This window comes from Microtus oregoni, unplaced genomic scaffold (assembly GCF_018167655.1).
Source record: "Microtus oregoni isolate MIOR12 unplaced genomic scaffold, Mior012 000029F_ref0000214, whole genome shotgun sequence".
In the NCBI taxonomy this organism is placed as follows: Eukaryota; Metazoa; Chordata; class Mammalia; order Rodentia; family Cricetidae; genus Microtus; species Microtus oregoni.
Genome location: NW_024543088.1, coordinates 19,554,157 through 19,579,086, shown reverse-complemented (window position 1 = coordinate 19,579,086; position 24,930 = coordinate 19,554,157). Strand labels below are relative to the sequence as shown.

At 44.4% G+C, this 24,930-nt stretch overlaps 1 protein-coding gene across 2 annotated transcripts in view; it reads left to right on the top strand.

The window, feature by feature from the left end:
• Dgcr2 (DiGeorge syndrome critical region gene 2) overlaps window positions 1-24,930 on the top strand; it is a 65,318-nt gene that overhangs the window by 31,631 nt on the left and 8,757 nt on the right. Inside the window, exons 3-7 of one of the 2 annotated variants that reach the window (XM_041678024.1) lie at window positions 6,552-6,677; window positions 9,684-9,903; window positions 11,948-12,024; window positions 12,350-12,526; window positions 19,842-20,045. In XM_041678024.1, the coding sequence (XP_041533958.1) occupies window positions 6,552-6,677; window positions 9,684-9,903; window positions 11,948-12,024; window positions 12,350-12,526; window positions 19,842-20,045 (804 nt within the window). The remainder of the gene's footprint in view (window positions 1-6,551; window positions 6,678-9,683; window positions 9,904-11,947; window positions 12,025-12,349; window positions 12,527-19,841; window positions 20,046-24,930) is intronic. The other variant, XM_041678025.1, reaches the window with a different exon arrangement.

Here is a 24,930-nt window from a genome sequence, read left to right as displayed (position 1 = left end):
TCCCACCAGCAATGGATGAGGGTACCCTTCCTCCACAGCCTCTCCAGCAAAGGCTATCATTGGAGTTTTTGATTTTAGCCATTCTGACAGGTGTAAGATGATATCTCAAAGTTGTTTTGATTTGCATTTCCCTGATTGCTAAGGAGGTTGAGCATGACCTTAAGTGTCTTTTGGCCATTTGAACTTCTTCTGTTGAGAATTCTCTGTTCAGTTCAGTGCCCCATTTTTTAATTGGGTTAATTAGCATTTTAAAGTCTAGTTTCCTGAGTTCTCTATATATTTTGGAGATCAGACCTTTGTCTGTTGCGGGGTTGGTGAAGATCTTCTCCCAGTCAGTAGGTTGCCTTTTTGTCTTAGTGACAGTGTCCTTTGCTTTACAGAAGCTTCTCAGTTTTAGTAGGTCCCATTTATTCTATGTTGCCCTTAATGTCTGTGCTGCTGGGGTTATACATAGGAAGCGATCTCCTGTGCCCATCTGTTGTAGGGTACTTCCCACTTTCTCTTCACTCAACCAAGAAAGAGAATTATAGGCCAATCTCACTCATGAACATCGACGCAAAAATCCTCAACAAAATACTGGCAAACCGAATCCAAGAGCAAATTAGAAAAATTATCCATTATGATCAAGTAGGCTTCATCTCAGAGATACAGGGCTGATTCAACATACGAACCATATCTATCAATGTAATCCATCATATAAATAAACTGAAAGAAAAAACCATATGATCATTTCATTAGATGCTGAAAAAGCATTTGACAAAATTCAACATCCCTTTATGATAAAAGTATTGGAGAGATTAGGGATACAAAGGTCATACCTAAATATAATAAAAGCTATTTACAGCAAGCCGACAGCTAACATCAAATTAAACGGAGAGAAACTCAAAGCCATCCCACTAAACTCAGGAACACGACAAGGCTGTCCACTCTCGCCATACCTCTTCAATATAGTGCTTGAAGTTCTAGCAATAGCAATAAGACAACATAAGGGGATCATGGGGATTCGAATTGGAAAGGAAGAAGTGAAACTTTCGTTATTTGCAGGTGATATGATAGTGTACATAAGCGACCCCCAAAACTCCACCAAAGAACTTTTACAGCTGATAAACACCTTTAGTAATGTGGCAGGATACAAGATCAACTCCAAAAAAATCAGTCGCCCTCTTATACACAAAGGATATGGAAGCAGAGAGGGAAATCAGAGAAGCTTCACCTTTCATGATAGCCACAAACAGCATAAAATATCTTGGGGTAACTCTAACCAAGGAAGTTAAAGATCTATTTGACAAGAACTTTAAGGCATTGAAGAAAGAAATTGAGGAGGATACCAGAAAATGGAGGGACCTCCCTTGCTCTTGGATTGGGAGGATCAACATAGTAAAAATGGCAATTCTACCAAAGGCAATTTATAGATTCAGTGCAATCCCCATCAAGGTCCCATCAAAATTCTTTACAGATCTTGAGAGGACAATAATCAACTTTATATGGAAAAACAAAAAAACCCAGGATAGCCAAAACAATCCTATACAATAAAGGAACTTCTGGAGGCATTACCATCCCTGACTTCAAACTCTATTACAGAGCTACAGTGATGAAAACAGTGTGGTACTGGCATAAAAACAGAGAAGTCGACCAATGGAATTGTATAGAAGACCCGAATTTTAACCCACAAACCTATGAACACCTCATTTTCGATAAAGGAGCTAAAAGTATACAATGGAAGAAAGAAAGCATTTTCAACAAATGGTGCTGGCATAACTGGATGTCAACCTGTAGAAGAATGAAAATAGATCCATATCTATCACCATGCACAAAACTCAAGTCCAAATGGATTAAAGACCTCAATACCAGTCCAAACACACTGAACCTGATAGAAGAGAAAGTGGGAAGTACCCTACATTTCTTTCTTTTTTTTTTTTTTTTTTGTTTTTTCGAGACAGGGTTTCTCTGTGGTTTTGGAGCCTGTCCTGGAACTAGCTCTTGTAGACCAGGCTGGTCTCGAACTCACAGAGATCCGCCTGCCTCTGCCTCCCGAGTGCTGGGATTAAAGGCGTGCGCCACCACCGCCCGGCTTATTTATTGTTTATTATGTATACAGTGTCCTGCCTGTCTGTATGCCTGCAGGCCAGAAGAGGGCACCAGATCTCATTACAGATGGCTGTGAGCCACCATGTGGTTGCTGGGAATTGAACTCAGGACCTCTGGAAAAGCAGCCAGTGCTCTTAACTCCTGAGCCATCTCTCTAGTCCCCTTCATCTTTTCTTCCAGAGCACAAGCCTCAGAGTGGGAAGCCTCTCCTCTCCCTGTATGGACCCTAGCCTGAGGTAGAAAAGGTACAGCCTGGGCTGTCAGGAAGGTATCCACCAGGAAGTGATGTTTAAGCTCTGCACAGTTCTTTGATGGGGTTCCAAAGTAAGGTGTATAATGGGCACAGTGCTGTGCATCTGTGGTCTCAGCTACTCAGAAGGATGAGGCTGGAGAATTGCTTGAGTCCAGGAGTTGAGACAAGACTTGGCAGCAGAACAGCATGTCATCTCTGACAAACAGATGGGCTGATGAGCCGTGCAGCACATAGAACAGAAGGCCTTCATCATCATCCTGAGCCTCCCTTCTGCCATTGCTTCACATGTGTCTGCTGGAAGCATTTGCCTTTCCAGAGATTTGAATGATGGCAGCCTGGTCATGGCCCTCTACGGCCATCCTATATTTCTGACTTATTTCTTGAGTCATAGCTGAGAGAGAGTGGACTTCCCAGCACTTGGCATCAGATGTTAGCGAGGACCATGAAGCCACAAGGGGAAGCCTCCCCAAGGCCATAGAGAAAATGAAGCCCCTAGAGTGGCCTTTTGGAAAACTGTGAAAAAGCAGATGATTCTTGGTTTCCTTCAAATGAAATAAAGCTATTTGCTGCTCTGAACATGTCTTTTGCCTTTACTTTTAAAGTTGTGCAGTTTCACAGACGCTGCCGTGGACTTTGCAAGTAGTTCTGGTTCCCTTTCAGACCACGTGGCCTAGCACAGAAGAGGCCTTAGCACAGCTTGCATGGTTGAAAAGCCTGTGGGTTGCTGTGCTCTTCAGAAGTCCAGTGCAGGGGAGACTGTTCCAGGCTCTTCGAGTCACATGTGACAAGTAGGAATGGTGTGTGTGCAGAGACACTGGCGTCTGGAGGTTGAGAACTGAGCCACAGCAGACCTGCCTAACCTCTCCTTGTCTCTGTCTCTACTTGTGGTGGGCTGCCAGTCATAGTCTGCATGGGAGCAGATTGAGTCTTAGTTCTAAGAAGTTAAGTTATAAAAATACACTGGAGTAATATAATACCTGATCTTCTTTAATAGCTACTGAAATTTTGTTGCCCCTTTTCTAGCTTTTTTGTTTTTTAACTTTAAAAATAACTGACCGTTGTGGTTCATGCCTATAATCCTAGCACTCTAGAGTCTGAAGGAAGCAAGATTCCCCCAGGTTTGAGGCCAGCCTAGGCAACATGGAAGCTCGGAGAGCATTTCACAGGAGGGAGCCGAGATTTAGTGGGTATTGAGTACCTGTGCTCCGAAAGCTGTGCCTTCTACAGAGCATGTGATGATCCAGGGGAAAGCCCGGCCATTCTCAGGGAGGCCACTTTGGCTTGTGGACTTGAAGTTTTCTAAAATTGTCCACACTAGACTATTTCATTGCCCCCACACTCCAAAAGTGTGTCTGAAAAGATCACAAAGATGGAAAGTTATGGAAACAATGAAAATGAGGCCAGTCCTTTTAGCAACAGAAAAGTAGTGGTTTCAGTTCTGCCTTGTTACTGTTTTGTTTTTGTTTTGAGACAGATTCTCACCATTTAGCTCAAGCTGGCCTAGAACTCATTGCAGTCTGGTCTACTCTGCTTTCCAAGTGCTGGTGTCATGGATAGATATATGCCACAACTTGAGCAGGTGTTGGAAAGCAGAAATGGGTGGCATACTTGGTGCACTGTGCTTCCTTTCTGGGCTTTTCTTGTGTTTTAGAAACTGGCAGGCTGGAGTCCTAGTCCTCAGAATGCCCTGCCACAGCCTTCAGTGTGGCCTTTGGCTCTAGCAGGTGCTGACGAGGGCCAGGAAGGCAGAAGTCAGGAGTAGCTGCGAAGGTGAAACTGGCAGGCTGGAGTCCTAGTCCTCAGAATGCCCTGCCACAGCCTTCAGTGTGGCCTTTGGCTCTAGCAGGTGCTGACGAGGGCCAGGAAGGCAGAAGTCAGGAGTAGCTGCGAAGGTGACACAGAAGGTAGAGGTGTCCATTTGACTCTTGCTCTCTGTAGCTTTGCTTTTAACTTTGGGATACTGATTCTCTGTAGTAACCAACAGAAGGTTTTGTGGGAATGTGCCATCAATTATAAGATGTGAGGAGGGGTTTTCTTAGAGCATTCTGAAGAAGGTACAAAGAGCAGTTCCTACAAAAAGCAACCCTCTTGACTTCACCATCATGGAAAGGAAGACTGGAGGGGAAGATCAGTTGCAGAAGAGTAGAGGTGAAGCCTGGGAAGGAAGGCAAGAAATATTAAAAGGGAATTCACAGTCGGGCTAGTTAGTTTTCATGGCCTGTGTCTACCCTCTTTCGTTAATGCCCAGCCCAGCCCAGTCCCACTCTCTAGCTTTCTCGCTTTTTTCTTCTTTTCTCCTTGCTCTTTTCACCCGAACACAGTCTGTCTAGATTCATGGGGTCTCTGCATCTTCACTTCCTGAGCTGGGACTGTCATCCAAGAGCATATTTTCACCCCCATTTCAGTCTACCCTTGACTGAAACCCCCTCTTCCCATACCCACCTTTCTGCCCCTGTGATTTCCCCTCCTGTTTGCCCCCTCTACTTTGTCTCATCCCAATACTGATCACCAGTCTTGTTGTGCTCATTTTTTTTACTTTTTTCTTTGCATTCATACCCATAATGACATATTAGTACATACCTTATAACAGTATCCCTAAGGTGATCATCATTTAAACTTATTTTTATTTTATGAGTGTCAGTGTTTTGCCATGGGTGTTGGGTCGCCTGGAACTGGAATTATAGACAGTTGTGATCTGCCTATCATATGGTTGCTAGAATTGATTAGTATTTAACATGTGATTATTTGGGAGGGGACTGTTGGTTAGGTTTCTTTCTAATTATTATTTATTGTTATTGTTTAGCTGGTTTTTGTTGTTTGATTTGGGGGTTTTATATAGGTTTTTTTGTATAGAGTTTTTTTCAGGGCTGATTGGTTTGCAGTTGACTGTTTTCATAGAGACTGTCCTATGTGTTGACTGTTGTTGCGAATAGTATTTTACTAATGGAGAGGAATGTGGATGAAGCCTCATACTTCAAAAATGTTTCCGCTTCTACCACCTAGTCTTTCCTGAAGAAAGGTGACCAAAATAAAATAATAAAAAGTCAACCATTGATTTAACGCCTGTTACAGACTCCAACCCCCAGTCACGAGCGGCATCAAGGCTCCCAAGGTGGCTCAGCAAGTAAAAGTGCAAATCTGGTGGCCTGAGTTCAATCCCTGGCTAAAGGAGAGAACCAAACTAAATCCTGAAGGTTGTCCTCTGACCAACACACACACACACACTAAAACTGTAAAAGAAAAACACAGGTAATATGGCTTCTATGACATGTCTCATCTGAAATACACAATTCCTGAATTAAGTCTCCCAGTGACAGCGACTTAGATGAATTTCAAAAAGAATTCAGAAGTATAATGAAAACTTTTCAAGAAACAGGAGTAAATTTAAGGAGAACACAGAGGAATGAGATAAAGAAGTCAATGCAGAATGAAAATAGAGTTAATAAAGAACAATATTGAAAAACAAGCTGCCAGGTGGTGTCTTACTCTTTTAATCCCAGCACTTGGGAGGCAGAGGCAAGCGGATCTCTGAGTTCAAGGTTAGTTTGGTCTACAGAGCAAATTCAGAACAGCCAGGGCTACACAGAGAAAACATGTCTCGAAAAATCAAAAAGAAAAAAAAACTGAAATGATACCAGAAAAGAAAACTTTAGTAAATTAGTCAGATGGCAAGCACATTGGAAAGCCTCACTGGTGGAATGGGCCACATACATGGCAGAACTTCAGGGCTTGAAAACAAGGTAGAGGAATTGGTGCATCATTAAAACCATCAGTAAGATCTTAAACACATACAAATGGAATGTCAGGGAATCCTAACAGAATGTTCTCAGGCCTATGAGACTGGAAAGGGCATCCCAGGCCTTAGGAAGAGCTCACTCACCAGGCATTCCTGCAGAGCTGGCCCTGCTGACCATTGTAGAGAAAAGCAGGAAAGGCTGACTCTTGGCTGTTTTCAGAGTACTTGCAAAAGGACAAGACCTTATTTCCTAATAACAATAGAGTAAAAGTTATACTTCCCCAGAAATACACCTGTTTATGTGAACAATGGTAGCTTTTAGACATCCAAAGAAAACCGGAATGTGACTCCTGATGCCACATGCCCACCAGGCTTTTCCATCACTGAGCTGCCATTGGACTTGGTGCCAGCAAACCACAAGGTTGTGTTCTGGCTGCTGTAAATGGGCTTATGACATACTTCTTTTGCTTTCAGAAGTGACTGGAGAGGCCCGTCCTTATCATGGGAAGGAGACCTTGGACCTGCGACAGGGGCGGACCAGAGGAGGTGACCCCACACACTTCCACACGGTGAACATGGCTCAGCCTGTCCGCTTCAGCAGTAAGTTGCAGACCTGCCCTAAGGCAATGCCCACTAACATGTTTGTTATCCCACCTTAAGATTGCAGCTTTGCTCAGTCCTGGCTCTCTGCAGGCCACTGATGAGACGGTTTATTAAAGCAGCCCTGGATGATGTTGCAGGAGACGTGAATGAGGCTGCATGTGAGAGTGTATAGCTACAACATGGAAGCAGTCTCCCTCTTTTAGTGACTAGATAACCTGTGACATTAAACTTCTCAAGGGCATAGCAAGGTTGGAGAAAAGCAAAGCGGTTTAAAATGCCCCACCCTAAACAGGCATGCTGGGGTGATGATACCCTCTTGTGTGTAAGAACAGCCAGACTTGGGGCAGAAGAACTTGTGTTTAATGTGCTTGCTGTGGAGCACAGGGGTCTGTTTTCTGTGTTAACTCTTAGCCCACAGCCTCAACATGGGAGGTGAATCAGAGGTACTTTGCAAACTCAGCTTCTGCTTGCAGCCTATACCTACCATCACCAGTCCTAGGGTTTGGCCACCAAGCTACAGTGGCTGCCTGAGCCAACACAGTCAGTGCAGTAAGGAGCCCTGGAAAGTCAACCACGTGGCAGGCTCCCAGCATCCACCCTTGCATGGAGCCGTAGTTCTTGGTCTGAGAGAAGATGGGAAATGTATAACCAGGTATTTGATCTCTTGTAAGAAACTTGAAATAAATGCTGTCTCCTCCTTATCCTCAGGGAGTATGTTCTATGTATAACAAGCCACACTGGCTCTTCCAGGGGAGGTTCTATCTCCCTATGCACTCAACTGTGCTTATCTGAGGCCTGAGCAGTGAGCAGATCCTGTTATCCAGCTTGCCATCCTTGTACACAGTATTGTCAACATGTCTCAGCCGTGGCCCAGCTTGCCATTTTCTTCTTATGGCTCCATTAATAAGTCAGTCACACATACTTTAAACATGAGGATCAGGCTGGTAAGATGGCTCAGCAGTTAAGAGTTCTGTTCAAGGGACATAGGTCTGATTACCAGTTCCCACATGGTGGCTTACAGATGTCTGTAACTCCAGTCCCTGGGGGGATTTGACACCCTCTTCTGGCCTGTGCAGGCACTGCGGACAGATGGTACACAGCCGCATATAAGGAACCCACACACATAAAATAAAATAAAAACACAAGCATAAACCCCCTAATAAGTGTTACTAGCTCCATGGCATGTGGGTAAATTTTTAAATAACATCTTTTGACAACTGATGTAGCTAAGCATATAAGAGGTACTCTAGCCAGGTATACTTAGAAGTTAGAGTCAGGCAGATCTCTAGGAGTCCAAGGCCAGCCTGGTCTACATGGAGTTTCAGGCCTTCCAGAACTACATAGTGAAACCCTGTCTCCAAGGGGAAATAAATACTTTTAATAGTGAGTGTCCTGGGGCTGGAGAGATGACTCAGAAGCTAAGAGCACTGACTGCTCTTCCAGAGGTCCTGAGTTCAATTCCCAGCAACCACATGGTGGCTCACAACCATCAGTAATGAGATCTTGTGCCCTCTTCTGGCCTGAAGGCATACATGCAGGAAGAACCCTGTATACATAATTAATAAATAAATCTTTAAAAAAAAATAGTGAGTGTCCTGTAGAGGAACAGAACTGATAGAATGAGTCTAGAGGGGGGGCGGGGCTTATTAGAATGGCTTGCAGGCTGTGGTCCAGCTAGTCCAGCAATGGCTATCTACCAGTGGAAAGTCCAAGAATCCAGTAGTTGTTTATTCCATGATGCTGGATGCCTCAGCTCAGTATACCCAAATCCTGAAGAAGTGGGCTGTAATGCCAGTGAAGGAATAGACTTGTCAGCAAGAGCTAGGGCAGGCAGGCAGGCAGAGAATGGATTAAAGGAGAATCTTCTCACATCAGATTATTTCAGGAAAAAAAGCCCTCACAGGTATACCCAGCCACTTGGGTTTTAGTTAACTGCGGATGTAGTCAAGTTGACAGGCAAGATTAACATCATGGCACTCCCAACATTTGAATGCTCCACATCTGTAGAGCACACTACTGATACCATCTTCATTAAGGTATAAGGTGCCAGCACTTCCCGTGCCTGAGGGGCACATGAACCATCCAGTAGAATGAGAAGGTGCTGCAGAGGTCCTGGAGATAGGACTCTGACTACCTCAGCCTCACCAGCTGCAAGAGTCACCTGACTCTGGAGTCAGGTTTGGACCCTCTGGAATTAGATTTAAGAAATTGTTTTAGGGAGATGCTGATTGGCACCCTACTGAAAACACCTGTGTGAATAGAAAAGAGGAATCAGTGGGCTTGCTGGCAGCAGAGGACTGGTAATATGCTTACTCCCATTCTGCTTTGTTAACCAGATACAAGCAGAGAATGAACTGTGTTAGAGAAATTTTCTCAGCAACTGTTGTTGACTACTAAGAAGTTGAAGAACCATGGGCAATTAAGAGGACTCTGAATACATGTGTACCATAGGTTGAATTGTGCTTTTTAGAAAAACTAGAGCATTTGTAGCCAGTGTGATCTCAGCTAGGACCTTATCACTATAAGTGAAGCCACAGTGGAGCTACTAACCTAGACTACTCTGTGGGTAGGAAGATCTATTGGGGATCAGACTGCCAAGGTGCACGCTCTCCCACTCACTCTCAGTGGAGGCAAGAGAAGATGTGGAGGAAAGGCAAGCAGGTTTTCTGAGTGTCGGGATGGGGGGTCCTTGAACTGATAAAGGTGTGTGGATTGACTAGATGCCCTTGCCTGGGGTAGTTGACCTATTCGGGAGGATTAAGAGTGGTTCCTGGTAAACAGAGACCCACCTCTCGGTCTCTGTTTACCCAGCCAAAGTCTTTCTATTTAGGACATTGTCCCCAGTACTGCTATTTTTGGGGCTCTGTTTTGACCTACTAACCATCTCAAGCTCTAGATCTCCACGGTGATTCTGAGGTGTGTCTGTTGTTGATGCAACACTTGTAATTTCAGTTTCGAAGTCATGATCCTAATTTTGGGGACAACTCCCCTTCCGTTCTTCATGCTTCCTAGGGAAATGCCCGACCGGGTGGCACCACTACGAAGGCACAGCCAGCTGCTACCGGGTCTACCTCAGCGGAGAGAACTACTGGGATGCTGCGCAGACCTGCCAGCGTGTGAATGGCTCGCTCGCTACTTTCTCCACTGACCAGGAGCTGCGCTTTGTCCTGGCCCAGGAATGGGACCAGCCAGAGCGGAGCTTCGGCTGGAAAGACCAGCGCAAGTGAGTCCCAGGGTTCTGAGTCTGTTTGCTGCTGAGCATTCGTTGGCAGCTCCTCCTTGGGGAAGGCAAATCCCCATCAGTAGCAGCACCTAGAGACCCAGTGGCTTAGTTTGGCATCAAGATGAAATTGGGGGCCTTTGAAGGCGCAAAGAGTACAGGGCCCTCTTGCTTCTTTGTGGGACTATGGACCAGCCCTATTCACTGGTTCCCTCTGTGGATACAGCTGTACTGGGTGATTGTGGCAAGGAAGGACTCAGTGTGAGGCTCTAGGCATGATGGAGGATACCAGGTGAGTGGGAATGCCTTCTGATAAAGTGAGCCTGTCAGCTCTGCTGGCTGCTGCTTATGGCCCTGCTCAGTCTTTCCCAGACACCCTAGGCTTCCAGAGTGCTTGCACATGTGACCATTGATGGGCTTAGGGGCATTGCCAGGCTTAGCTCAGGCAGTCTGCCCAGAACCTGCCTTCTGAACTCCAGGGCCTGCTCATCTAGAGGAAGCAGAAAAATAGCAGCCAACTTAAAGGCTTAGTATTGGTGGGGCTTTCATTTAGGGAGCAGAAATGTGCCAAAGTTCTTAGTGTGCCACCTCTAGAAGCCACACCATGTGCCCTGTCCGTGTTTAGGGGTGGAAGTTGGAAATGGCAGCCAGTTGTCTCTTCTAGAAGGAAAGACAAAAGATGGCCAGTGTTCACTGCCAGTCACCTGCTGCCTCTAACAATGGCACAGCTGCCATTCTTCCAGGGGAGCATGATGACCTAAGGCAAAGTGGCCCGAGGGCCATTTCAGGATGAGCTACAATTAAGTCATGTGTAGCATCCAGAACCACCATGCTGCTTCTTGTCTGCAGCTGCAGTGTCGGATGAACAACCCTTCTTCCCACTGGAAACGCCTGAAAGGGCACTGGCCTTGCTGGGGAACACCCTGTCTTCTGTGGTGGCCACATGTGTGCGTGTCCCACACTGCTCACAGCAGTGTGAGCTCAGTATGGGCTGGAGTGGCATGTTACTTCAGGTGGTAGCAGATCTGCAGGAGGGCGTCTCTAGGACTGGACCTGGAACTCTAAGGCAGCCTGGGAGGGCACAGAACTCTCAGGTGCTTGTAGCATTCAGTTACTTCCATGTACAGGTGCCTCATTGTTTGGATGTGACAGTATGTGTTCACAGGTCTTTGTTTCTTCAGAGTTTACTGTTCTATGATTTTAACATACTCAAAATTGTGTTTTTATGACATTATATCCAAGGTCATCCTGGTTTTGAATGTGAAAAATTTTCTAGAATCAGCTAAAAAGAACAGGCTTCGCAAGGGTGCCAGATGTAAAACTTTCTGACCTGTGGATTTGTTTAGAAAATGGATTCTTTTCAAATTGAGAGGAAAACTTTAATGACTTGTGTAAACAGATTTTTCTTTGGGCTGTTAGCTCACAAAAAACTACACAGAGACTTATTATTTATGAAAGCTCAGCCTATAGTTTAGGCTTGTCCCACCAGCTCTTATAACTTAAATTAACCTATTTCTGTTTATACTTACCTATTATCATGTGACTTTTACCTCTCCTCCCTCTGGCAGTTCCTCCTCTCTTCTTCCCAGAGCTCTCTGTCCTCAAGAGTCCCACCTATACCTCCTGCCTACCTATTGGCTGCTTAGCTTTTAATTGAACCAATCACAGTGTCACATCTTCACACTGTGTAAAGGAATATTCTACAACAAATTCATTTTAGAATTTTACTTTTTTAGAGGTCAGTATAACCATGAAAACATATATACAGGACTAAAGGTATAAGTCAATGGCAGAGAACTTCCCCAGCACACATGAAACACTGGGTCCAGCTAGTTAGGAGGCTGAGCCATTAGGGTCAAAGTTCAATGCTAGTCTATCCCAGAATAAAGAAATAGTTAATGGTGCAGGAATAGAGTGCTTGCCTTGCAAACTTGAGCTCTTGGGGCAAAGAGACGGGGGGGGGGGTCCTCAGTTCTACTAAATACATAGGTCATCATCAATGGCTGTTTTGCCCCTGTACTGAGGTTTCTCTTTCTGTCCTCTGCAGGCTGTGGGTTGGTTATCAGTATGTCATCACTGGGCGGAACCATTCCTTAGAAGGTCGCTGGGAAGTAGCATTCAAAGGTAAGTATTCTTGTTTGTTAAGTGTGAAATGGAACCATCCTCAGAAGATATTGCTGGAGTTTCCCTTCCTGCTTCTTTCCACCCAGTGGTTTCTTGATTCACAGGACCACAGGGGATGGGGCACATGGAAATGGGGAGTGGTTGCCGAGAGGGCACTCTGGGTCAGCATACTGCCTACCAGTCAGGCCCTGTGTGTTTCCAGGACCTCCTCTGGAGCTGCAACAGCCTTTAGCTCTTGGCAGTCTCCAGCCCCACTATTGATGCCCAGTTGACATCAGGACCACCTTGAGGACATGTCTGTCCTCACCTTTATTCTCCTCCACAGGCTCCTCGGAAGTGTTCCTGCCTCCAGATCCCATCTTTGCCTCCGCCATGTCTGAGAGTGACACTGTGTTCTGCGCCCAGCTCCAGTGCTTCCACTTTCCCACGCTGAGGCACCATGACCTTCATAGCTGGCATGCTGAGAGCTGCTCTGAGAAGTCTTCATTTCTGTGTAAAAGAAGTGAGTCCCAGCGGTCAGCCTCCAGTGGGCTCTGACCTCGTGGTGCTCTGAAGGGACTCTGCCCAGCTGGCCTCTAGCTCTGTGGCCTGGGAAGCCATAGGTGTTCTTGACCCCCTGACTACAGTTCTTTCTTTGCTGGCTTAGTGTTCTTCAGAGATTGGGTGAGATCAGTGATCTCAGGATTTGCCAGTCCTGTCACAGCTCTGCAGCATCAAGGGCCTTGGAACCTTTCAGCTGCATATTCTCTGTCTGACTTGCGTGACTTCTCTTCCCTAGTGTACGGGATCAGGAGTCTCCACAGCCCTCTGCCAATGCATCTAATCAAATGTTACATCACTTGTTGTCTAGACACATCAAACAAAAGTGGGACTCCCCTCCTCCTACCCCCAGCTGGTCCTCTGGGAAGGGGCAAGGAGGAAGAATGGTCTTGATGACTGCTGAGTGGTTCAAGTGTGGTGTGTGCTCAGCTCTGGCCTTGTGAACTAGCCTTTCTCCTTTGCTGATGTATTGGCACTCAGTCCTCCCGCTCTGTCACAGGCCAGGCTGGCAAGTGTCTGGGCCTGTTCTGACCCTTGCTGCTGTCCGTCAGTTTGTGTCAGCACCATGTGCCAGGGGACAAGGGTTAGGCTGAGCCTCAACATCTAGCATGTGTTTCTCTCTGTCTCTCTCTCTCTCTCTCTCTCTCTCTCTCTCTCTCTCTCTCTGTTGTTCTTCTAGGACTTTTTCTCTTCTACACAAATTTTAGAGCTTTTTATTTTTCTTAATATATTTTTTTTTTTTAGTGTGGAATCCTCTTAGGTATCTCTATGGACAGTTTTGTAGCTTTGAAACCTTGCACCTAGATTTCTTGAGCTCTTCTTGCTGGGGTCTCCAGTACAGTGTTGATTAGGAATACCAAGCATGTGTTTAATATGTCAGCGTCAAGCTTAATGCTTTCTACAGAATTTTAAAGTGTATCCTTGGGAGTAAAGGAATTGTGTTTTCCTTCTTTTCCAAGAACATTCATGGCACAAAAAATACTGTGTTTTATTAGAGGATTTTTTTTTCTGATTTTCAGAGTTTTCTTCTTTAATCTTATCACTTTGTTCATTTTTTGTTAGACCTTTATTTTGATCTAGGTTACTGTGTTGCCCATGCTGATTTTAACACCTGGGCACAAGTCTTCAGCCTCCTGAGTAGCTGAGACTTCAGGCACTCGCCATCATATTTGATATTTAGCCACCCTGTAGGCTTGAGCACCTTACAGTGCCGAATTTCATTTGCTGATACTTAGATTGACGTTTTGTTTTTCCTTTACTCATAAGAAGCGATCCTGGCCTGGTCCATTCCTTTTATGTACTCTTAATTGGCTCAGATGTCTGTTTTTTTAAATGTAATTCAATTTTAACTTTATTATTGTAACTTTTTTCATAATTCAGATATCATAAAATGCTATCATAAAATGCAAAGAAAATTAACTTTCCACAATATGTCAGTTGTTGGCACTAAAATATATCCCCAAGGCCCGTGAGATTGAGCCTGGCTCTGAGGTCAGTGTCCAGGACCCAGCTGGTGTGAAGAGAGAACCTCCTGCAAGTTGACTTTTGACCCACACACATGCACCATGGCACATACGCACCCACCACACACATACACAAGCAAATAAGTGTAATTTGAAATTTTTTTTTTTTTTTTGGTTTTTCGAGACAGGGTTTCTCTGTGGTTTTGGAGCCTGTCCTGGAACTAGCTCTTGTAGACCAGGCTGGTCTCGAACTCCCAGAGATCCGCCTGCCTCTGCCTCCCGAGTGCTGGGATTAAAGGCGTGCGCCACCACCGCCCAGCTGTAATTTGAAATTTTATAAGTTATTCAGATACAAGTGACAGAGACCCAGTTTTCAAAATGAAAAGTACTCAATATATTAAAAGTTAACAGTAATTTATATAGAGCATATGAAAAAGTGACATTCTACTGGGCCTGGTGGCACACACCATTAATCTCAGTACTGTGAAGGCAGAGGCAGGTGAATCTCTTGAGTTCTAGGTTCTAGGCCAACCAGAGTTACATTGTGAGACAGACAGACAGACAGACAGATAGATAGGCATTTTGCCTTCATTAGAAAGGTGTTAGGTTTTGATTATACTAATTTTGGCAAAGAAATTGTTTTTAATAAGAAATGCCATTATAGTGCTAGTCTAACAGTGCTAGTCCAAAGCAAGAAACAGTGCAAGGAATCAAGACACATCCAGGAGGTGAGCTTCTTAGCTCCTAAAGCACTTGCAAAATATACCCTTGGTGGGCTCGGGAAAGGGGGTGGGCAGCTAGGGAGAGGAGGGGCAGCTGGAGATGACTGAAATGGAGAGTACTCACTGGCCAGGTGTGTCTGTTGAATTCCTTTCCTTGGCCACTTTTTATTCCTCTACTACAGTTTCTTTGCCTTTTTTTTCCCATCAAAATATGAAAAGTATGGAATATAGACCATCCCTGTACTGCCTGCTCAGCAGTGTCCAACTCAAGCATTTTCAAACTATATGCATATTGATAAATCCCGTCAAATCTTGGATAATTTACTAATCTACAAAAATATCAGGGCACAAAAAGAACTAAAGCATACTTTTTACTTGATGCGCATAAGATTCAAATATTGAGTCTGAAGTTAAACATAACATTTTGTCCCTCTTCTACATTAGTGCGTTGATATTGTCGTTAACTATTCCTGTATGATCGTGTTTGTTTTCACTGTTTTGCAACAGGTTTGAAATCTCAACAAGAACCATCCATACATAGCAGGTCGTTAGGAAGATTGTCTCTCTTCCTGTTTCCCTCACCTTCATAACTATAAAGCTAATTTTATGACATGACGCCAAACCCTAGGTTGTGATGACATGCTAGGTCCAGATTCATTACAAACCCTTCATGGTGTGACATAGTTGGTACACCCCAAGTGTGGAAGCCTGCATCAGTCCTCCAAGCAGATTGCACTGTGTGACAGCTTGAACATTAGTTATTTGTAGGCTGTTGCTGCTCAGTTCCTCCACCTCTGCTTTGCATCTATAGTTCCATTCAAATCCCTAAGGAGGCAATGTTAAAGTCCCTGAGCATCTTATAGAGGGGACATCTGACCCCAGTCAGCATTTCTGAATTATTTTATGCAACCACCAACATAGGTTGTATAAAATCAAACTCAGGATGAAAATAGATCCACAGGGCTGAAGGCATGGCTCAGTGGTTAAGAACTATGTACAATTAATTCACAGTAGCCATATTGGGCAACTCACAGCCACCTGAGCTCCAGCTCCAGGGAAGCTAATGCCCTCTTCTAATCTCCATGGACACCCACACATACATGAACATACCTACACACAGACATACACACACATTATTAAAGATACTTTTTTTTAATGTTTCATGTCCTAAGAATCTCTTTCAACAAATGTCAATGGAAAGACTTTTTATTATTTTTAAACATGTATGTGCACATATGAAGAGATCAGGATTGAGCTAGTTTTTTTTCTTCTACCATGTAGTTTCTAGAGATTGAACTGGGTCATCAGACTGGAAGACATGCCTTTCCCAAAATTTTCTTTCTTTTTTCTCTTTCTTTTTATTTTTCTAAATAAGGTTGACTCAAGTGTACTGTCTAATTCACCTGCATCACACCGGTTAAATTCTTTCACCAGGTCTCGGTGAAGCACTTTCTGACTGCCTTAGCGATTGACATGAACTTTTCTACAGACTCCTACTTCTCCCTCTCTCAGTAGTTGTTGAATAAAATATGTAATCTTGTCCTATGATTAGAATGTGCTTTCAGCCCAGCTGCCAGTTGCACACCCTTCCAGCTCTGGGATGATGTGGATGGCTCCTTCCCCACTCTAGTACAGTTCACATGAAGTCCATTCTCCTACTTGTTTTCAGTTCTAGAACGCAGCTGAAATAAGAACATCCTGCATACGCTTGGAGCATTAAGGGACTTAGTTGTTAGTTCAGCACTATTTCCTTTTTCCTGGAGTTGTCAGGGGAGATATAGCAAAAACAAAGAAATGGTCTTCAGGTTCTGGCCCCAGTATTGAAGGAGCACATAACCCTTTCCATGAAACCGAAATCTTTCGCTGTAACGTGCATGGCAGCACGGTTACTGCGTGTGTAGGTTATTTAAATTGCTTCGGCACCTTTGTTTGAGTTTTGATCATCTACTTCTGCTGCATCCTCAGCAGCGCACAGAAGAGACAGTGAATTGTGGCTATTTCTTGTTCTCCCCGGTGTTGTGTATCCTGTGCCTGCTGCCACCATCTGCTGTGCTGGTTGAGGCCAAAGCTTGAGAGCTCTCTGACCATCTATAGCCAGGCCACCCTCTGGGATAGGAGAGCTGGGAAGCTGAAGCAACAGCAGGAGAGCAGCAGGTTGGGCCAGCAGCCACCACTTCCACTACCCAGACAGGCAGACTGGCTCGCTTTTATGTCAGCATTTATATTTGTTATATATATTTATGGATATATATTACACATAAAGTACATTGGGAAGCAGTCCCATACCATTCTTTAAATCTGTACGTGTTGGAGATTACTTTGTCTTTGAGTGTTTGATAGACAAGACAAAGGACCATCTGTACTGGGAGGGGAAAGCAGGAGTAACCTTGGGTAACTTATTAGATATAATTTCACACTTAGGAAAAATTGCAAGGATGGTATAATGTGCTTCCTCATTTCCTTTATAAGACATGCTATATAGTGTATTTACTCACAGCCATATAGTGTATTTACTAAGAACAAATGCATACTCTTGCATAAACAGTACATTTTTCAACCTCAGGGTATTTCATTTGACAGTAATACCATACCATCATTTCCAGTCCATTGTTCCAGTTTTGTTGGTGGTTCCAATAATGTCCTTTTATAGCTAATTTTCTCCGGTCTGGAATCCTGTCCAGAATCACATTGCATCTGATTCCCGTATCTCTTGGTCTCTTTCTGTTCTCGAGTTTGAATGAGTTCTTGTTGTTATGTCAAGCATACTTAAGGGCCCATTGAGGGCTGTTTGCTTTACTCTTTTGTCTGTGCCTTGCATTTCTAGAATTCCTGTGTGGTCTTTCCATTTCTTGACTAACTTTTCCATCTGTGGTAGTTTGAATAAGAACAGCCCCATAGACTCGCTTAGTCACCAGGGAGTGGAACTGTTTGAAAGGATTAGAAGAATATTGGAGGAAGTGTGTCTTTAGACCGGCTCTCTGTCTGTGTCTCGCTCTGTCTCTCTCTCAGTCTCTCAGCCTGTGGATCAGGTTGTAGCTCTCAGTTATTACCCTACCTCATGTGTGCACCATGGTCTCTGCAATAATGATAATGGGCTACCCTCTGAAACCCCCCAGTTCAATGCTTTCTTTCATAAGGGCCGCCTTGGTCATAGTGTCTCTTCCCAGATAGATCAGTGAGTAAGGCACCCTCTGATCTTGTGTGTTAGAACCTTTACTATGTGGGCATTGTTGGTATTGGTGGTTCTTTCATCTGTGTCACATCTGGTCTGCTTGTGCTGATCTTCAGCTTGAGAGCATGGTGTTATTTTATTTTTCATTAAAAAGGAACATTGTCATGTATGGCAGTAGCCATAGGTGCTTACTGCTTGCTCTGTTATGCAGGGGATCCTTCATCTTAACATGCCACAGTCTTCCTATTCTAACTATCTGTTCCATCCTCCATATTTGGTCTGTCCTTTGAGCTGCCTCAGAGACTACCTGAAATAATTTCCTAGTGACAGTCAACAGTAGCTGGCTCGGTGCTGGTACCTTGCTGGTGACAGGGCTGGTGTTCTGATTCTGAATCAGCCCTCAGGGCCCTGAGTCCCTAGCAAGTGACTTTTACCAGTGCTTGTCAACTCTGCAGTAGGTTAGCTCCAGCATTGCATCTTGGGGTGCTTGGAAGGTTTCGAGAACAGGATTCAGTGGCTGGCGAGGGGCAGACTACTTAGCTAAGTGGGTGGGGAGCATGTTGGCCTTTTTTTTTTTTTTTTTTTTTTTTTTTTTTTTTTTTTTGCCTGATTTGGAAGTACAGGTAGAATGTATAGTTGACTGTGTTAGTCAGGGTTCTCTAGACAAACAGACCTGGTAGAATCGACACATCTGAAAGGGCATTTGTTAGACTGGCTTACAGGATACTGTCCAAATAGTTCAACACTGGAAAGGCCAAGAATCCCATAGTTGATCAGTCCACAAGGCTGGGTAACTCAGCAGTCCCATGCTGACACTGGAGTCCTGGACGGTTCCTGGAGAGCTACTGGACATCAGTCTGTTGGAACCCTGGAGTAGGTTCAAATTCTGGCAAAGGAATACCTCAGCAGCAGGGTAGATCAGCTTACCTGAGAGAGTAAGGACAAACAGGCAAAGCGTTTCCTTCTTCCATGTCTTTTTATGTGGGCTGCCACCAGAAGATATGGCCCAGATTTAGGGTGGATCTTTCTGTTTCAGGTAATTAATACAGTCAAGTTGGCAAACAAAGTTGGCAATCATGTTGACAGTCATTGACCAGTTTCCAACTGCCCAGGCTGGTTACTGCAGAAGTGGCCGAGCCGAGGGCCTATGTTGATGCATAACCGTTTTGGGATACTTAATGGCATCCTGTAGTTCTCTAAAGGTTCTGTTTCTTTTTCCTTGTTCTTTTCTCGCTGCCGTAGCACAGAATGTTCTCTGTCTTTCTTCCCCTGGACATTGGTGGCCATGTGCGTGGTCCCAGCCCTAACTAAGGAGAGCTGTAAGATTTCTAAAGTCTCTTTCTAGATAACCACATGCCACTTGGAGAGTAGAACAAGCTTTCTTTTCCGGGTTCCTTGCCTCATAGCCATCCCCTCCCCATGCATCTGTCACATCTGCTTACTAGCTTAAGGGACTAGTTGTAGCTCTTTTCCCTACCCAAGCCTTCTGGGTCATTTCTGTGCAACTTTTTACCTATGTCTCAGTTTCAGGGGATCATCTTGCAGCACCTAGAGTCTTGTTACACACATCCCCATTTTTAAAGAGTTAATACCTATAACATCTGCATTTTAGCATTTAGAAAATCTCATAAATGAAGTAGGGGAGGTAAAAGCAAATACTTCTTCAGGGACCTTTGCCCTGAAATCTGCCATTCTCTTCTGAGTTAGTGGCCTCTATTTGTCATGGTCAGCTGTGCTTTGTCCAGCTGCTGTGTGGTGACTGCTTCAGATCCGTAGCATGCCATACAGGGAGGACTTGCAGAAAAGTCCTGACCAGCTCCTCAGTAGCCCTGTTTTCCCCAAAGGTGTAGGGTAGTGGTGGGGAATCTGGGCTCAGTGCTGCTGAAAACACATACATTCATGCATATGTGCCCTTTGCAGGTCAAACGTGTGTTGATATCAAAGACAATGTGGTGGATGAAGGGTTCTACTTCACTCCCAAGGGAGATGACCCATGTTTGAGCTGTACCTGCCATCGAGGGGAGCCTGAGATGTGCGTTGCTGCCCTGTGTGAGCGGCCGCAGGGATGTCAGCAGTACCGCAAGGACCCTAAGGAATGCTGCAAGTTCATGTGTCTGGACCCAGGTGAGACAGACACCCCATGACCAAAAACAGTGATGAGTATTCTCAAGAGCTGTTGGACATGACACAATGTTGGTGACAACATATGCTTATATAGCTGGCTCAGGGCCTCAATAGGCATCTGCAAAAGCCCATTCATTAGTCTCTCTTTCCCCAACCCACATTGCCTATTTCTCACTCTAAGGCAGTGTTTACAAATCAACTTGCCAGCTTCAGACCTGTCTTTCACTTCTTAAGTTTAAGACCTAAACTTGAAATTTACATGTGCTTTTGAATTCTTCCTCCTTGTTTTGTGGTGGGATGTAGAAGGTAGTGAAATAAATAGTCCTTGCTTATAATCGGCACTGTTTTAAGGATAATGCCCTTAATGTTAGGATAAAACTTCACCACTGGGTGGCGCTCTACGGTACACACTCTAGTAAAGTTTCAGAGTAACTGTGCTCCTTTCACTTGGGACAAAAGAACATACATGGGACTTGGATGTTCTCGGTGATAGAGCACTTACTAGCACGTGCAGCCCTTGGTCCTGTATCTACTCCTGGGGGAGAATTCAACAGATGTGAGCCCTGCTCAGGCACATCAGCACCCAGAGACACCCTGCATGGCATCTTTCTCTGCTGTACATCTGAGCCACTGACATCTCAGCATGAACTGGAGCCTCAAGAGGAGCAGGAACTAAAAGCACAAATTTCTTTTCTTGGGTATCACGGTGTGAAAGTGATGTGGGTAGGCCCTGGGGCAGGCATGAAGATTGTGTCCTCATTCTCCAGGAGCTTTGTGGGAGGGAGGCTAGAGCTGGAGTATGAGGCACAACTGTATACTTCCCTGACAGAGTGCCATCATTGTCCTTCCACAAGGGTTGCTGAGTAGGAGAGTGGAGCTGTCCTAGAGCCTACGACGGAGGCTATACAAGCAAGGCATTCTGCACATGTACCATCAGACATGCAGAGACTGTGCTTTTGGTGAAATCCACCAAGGAAATTTGGGATCAGGGAGGTTGACACATGGACCTCTTCCTTCCCACAGAATAGACAGTTTTCTCATTGTATAGATGCATCCATTTAGGGTCATGGAAATACAGATGCCAATTGGGTATTTGTAAAGTGCCCCTAGCCACACTGCTGTAATCTTCCAGCTTAGATGTTATTTATGGGAGTCAAACTTAGAACTTTGACAAACTACATCATCTGAGTTCATGGTTTCACTTGTTAGGAATCTGCCTTTGCCTCTCTATTTGGGCTCTATAGAAATAACCAGATTATATAGGGTGGCCCATCTGTGATATAATTTGCCTATTAAGTCTGACCATCCATTGGGGACTTACCAGCAGAGCAGACAGGCCCCGAGCTTCCGCAGACCACTTTTCTACACAGCTGAAGGAGCTTGACCAGGACTTGCTCTGCTGTGCTGTTTCCACAGGACCCTGCCTTTCCCATAGAGGCCTTTGCTAGGGATTACTCAGTTACACCAAGGACCAACCCTGCTGTACAAGTAGAGACAACAGGGAGAGTCTCAGCGTTGGCCTTCAGTAATGCCAAGGTGACACTCTGTTCAATGTTTATTCAAGGCCAGAGGCATTGTCGGGAGAAGGGGGAACAATAGGCTTTTGGAGCAAGGGAGTCGGAAACATGAGAACATCACTCTTTGAAAATGGTATAATTACAAAGAAAGGAGGATCTACAGGAAAGTTACTAAACTACTAAGTTTAGCAAGGTCTTCAGATGGAAGGTCAGTCTGCAGAAATGCATTGTATTTATGTGTACTGTCTGTAACAGTTAAAGTACCACTTAAAATAGCACCCCAAAATAGGAAACATCTAACTGTAAACGTTGCACATTGTACATGCTGCCAGCATAAAAACACTGAGGTAAGAACGAAATCAAAGGCCTAAATAAAAAGAAAGATGCCGTGTTCATGGGTTAGAAGGCTCAGTGTCACTAGTACATTAATTTTTCCCAAATTTACTGTAGATGCTGGTACTTACAAAACAGAAATCCAGCTAATGTATTCCTAAGATGACTTACTTGGACTGGCAGAAGAGCTAGAATAGCCCAAAAAGTCTTTACAGAGTAAGAGTGTATGACACCCAGTTCACAGCTTAGATTGCAACCACAGCAGAGTTACTAATGAGAATAGTGGGGTATAGATTAAAACTAAGAAATAGAAATTAAAATTGATGAAACATTCAACAAGCAAGAAAAAGTAATTGGACAGAGAGAGCACAATCTTTGAACAAATGCATGGGGGCAGCCAGCTATCCATAAAGACCACATCTGCTACTGCAGTAAGTAGTCAAGAATCTTATAAACCAGACTAAAGAATGTTAAACTGACATTTGTGTAAGAGAATAAGAGGCCGGGTGGTAGTGGCACATGTCTTTAATCCCAGCACTCAGGAGGCAGGCAGATCTCTGTGAGTTCGAGGCCAGCCAGGTCTACAAGAACTAATTCCAGGATAACTAGGGCTATTACACAGAGAAACCCTGTCTCAAAAAACAAAACAAAAAAAAAAAAAAAACAGAAGGACGAGGGAATTTATGCCATGGGGTTATTGGGACAGGCAAAGATTTAAATACAAGCATGATCTTTAAAAACATTGGTTAAATTATATTTAATAAAGCTTACAAGTTCTTAAAAAACAGAAATGAAAAGACAAACAGGCCACTTATAAAGAAAGAGTATTTCTAAAACATAAGTCAGACAGAATTCTTATATTCAAAAAAATAAAAAGAACTCGGGGGCCTGGGAACATAACAGTTCATACCGTGTTGCCTAGCATGCATGAGTCCTTGGGTTTGAGCCCCACCCAGCATTGCAAAATAGAGCATGGGAGCACAGGCCTAGAGGCAGGAGGATCAGGGCCATCCTTGGCTATAGAACAAGTTTGAGGCCAGTTTGGTATATATGAGATTTTTGTCTCAAAAGACAGGCAAACCTTCTAAAAGCTCAATAATAAGAAAACTCAGCTGTATTAAAAATCATTTAAATTATACTTTGCCAAAAAAGATATATAACCATACTATGAAGAACCTGGGGGAAATGTTTACTATCACTCATATAGGAAAGTTATCTTCATAGACCAGAAGAGAGTTAAGCTTGAGAGCACACAGACTAGCATGGAGTGGCTAGAATACCTCGTGTGTTCCCGGGACCTTCACCTGCCATGTGATCTCAGTACAGCTTTCTGCTCTGTACCTCACTGTAGGTGGCTTGGTCCTAGATGTGTCTTCCTGGTCTCCATGGTAGAGGGGCAGTCCTTGAACATAGTTTTAGAACTAATTAGGAATTAGTCATTTGAATGAGGCTTCTTCCTTAGGCACTCACCTGGAAACTTAGTGCTTGCCTCCAGGGGACAGACCTGTCACCATCCCACAGACAGGGATCCCAGAGGGTCATCAGAGGCATCCAAACCAGCAGCTAGTTGACTGGGTGGATCTTTTCCACATATCCACTCCACAATTGAAAACATCACTTCCTGGTCTTACGAAAAGAGGGCCAAACAGCTGGGCCATTTGTATTGTCTAGACCAGCAGTTCTTAACCTGTGGGACCATCAGAAAACACTATTTCCAATGGTCTTAGGAGCTGAGACACCACTCAGTAGCAAAATTTCAGTTATGAAGTGGTAGCAACAAGAACAGTTTTTTTGGTAGGGGGGGTCACCACAACATGAGGAACTGTATTTAAAAATCACAGTGTTAGGAAGGTTTAGAACCACTCACTGGTCTAGATCAAGCTGGCTGGCAGGATTTGTTAGAGCTCTGTAGCCTGGCTGTACATATGTGGCTCATCAAGTATTTTTTTAGGCTAGTCTTTGGGGACCTGCCTTCCAAAATTTGTAGAGGTGGAGAGTGGACAACTCTAGATGGAGTAGGGCACTGCATATGCAGGGCCTTCCTTCTTTCAGGAGGGGCCACATCCTAACCCATCGGCCTGATACTTTATATCGAGGTTGAGAGCACATTAGAAGCTCCAGTCACACAGTGCAGCCACTTGGCAATAGAAGCCATCTACTACCTTCATAGTTATACCATGTTATACCTGGTATAACACATACCATCAATCATGCACCATCAGTAGACACACCTGTGAGTCCCCAGTGTGTACCAGGTCCATCTTGGTGTATTGGCATATTGGACCAAGGTTGAGTGGTGAGGGGCTTCCTGCCTACCTGGTAATCAGTGTCTCTGACCTATACTCACTAAATGCCATTAGCCCCTCCCTAAAGAATGGAAGGACTGCAAAGGGCTCTTCAGGTTGAACCTTTTGTTTCTTGGTCTCCAGTGAAGCATGAGGGCAGTTTAGCATCCTCTTTCCCCAAATTCATCCAGAAAGAGGAAGCTGCTGCTGCCCTGGTCCCTCCTGCACCTGCATGAGTGTACACAGTATAGCTGAGGCTTTTTACAGAAAGTCTTCTTCAGGCATTTGCAGTGAAGGCCATCCTGGGATCTATTGTGTGTTGTAGGAGGAGGGCCCAGTTGTTCTTCCCGGCCACCCAGCTACCTTAGCCCCAAAATAACCACACAGAAATTGTATTAATTAAAACACTGCTTGGCCCATTATCTCTAGTTTCTTATTGGCTAATTCTTGCATCTTAATTTAACCCATTTCTATTAATCTTTGCATCTCCACATGGCAGTGGCTTACTGGGAAAGATTCTAATCAGCGTCCATCTCAGGCGGGGGATCCATGGCTTCTCTCCAACTCTGCTTTCTTCCTCCCAGCATTCAGTTCTGTCCCCTGCCTACCTAAGTTCTGCCCTATCAAAAGGCCAAGGCAGTTTCTTTATTCATTAACCAATGAAAGCAACACATATTACAGAAGGACCTCTACACCATTTCCCCTTTTCTATTTAAACAAAAATGAAGGCTTTAACATAGTAAAATCACA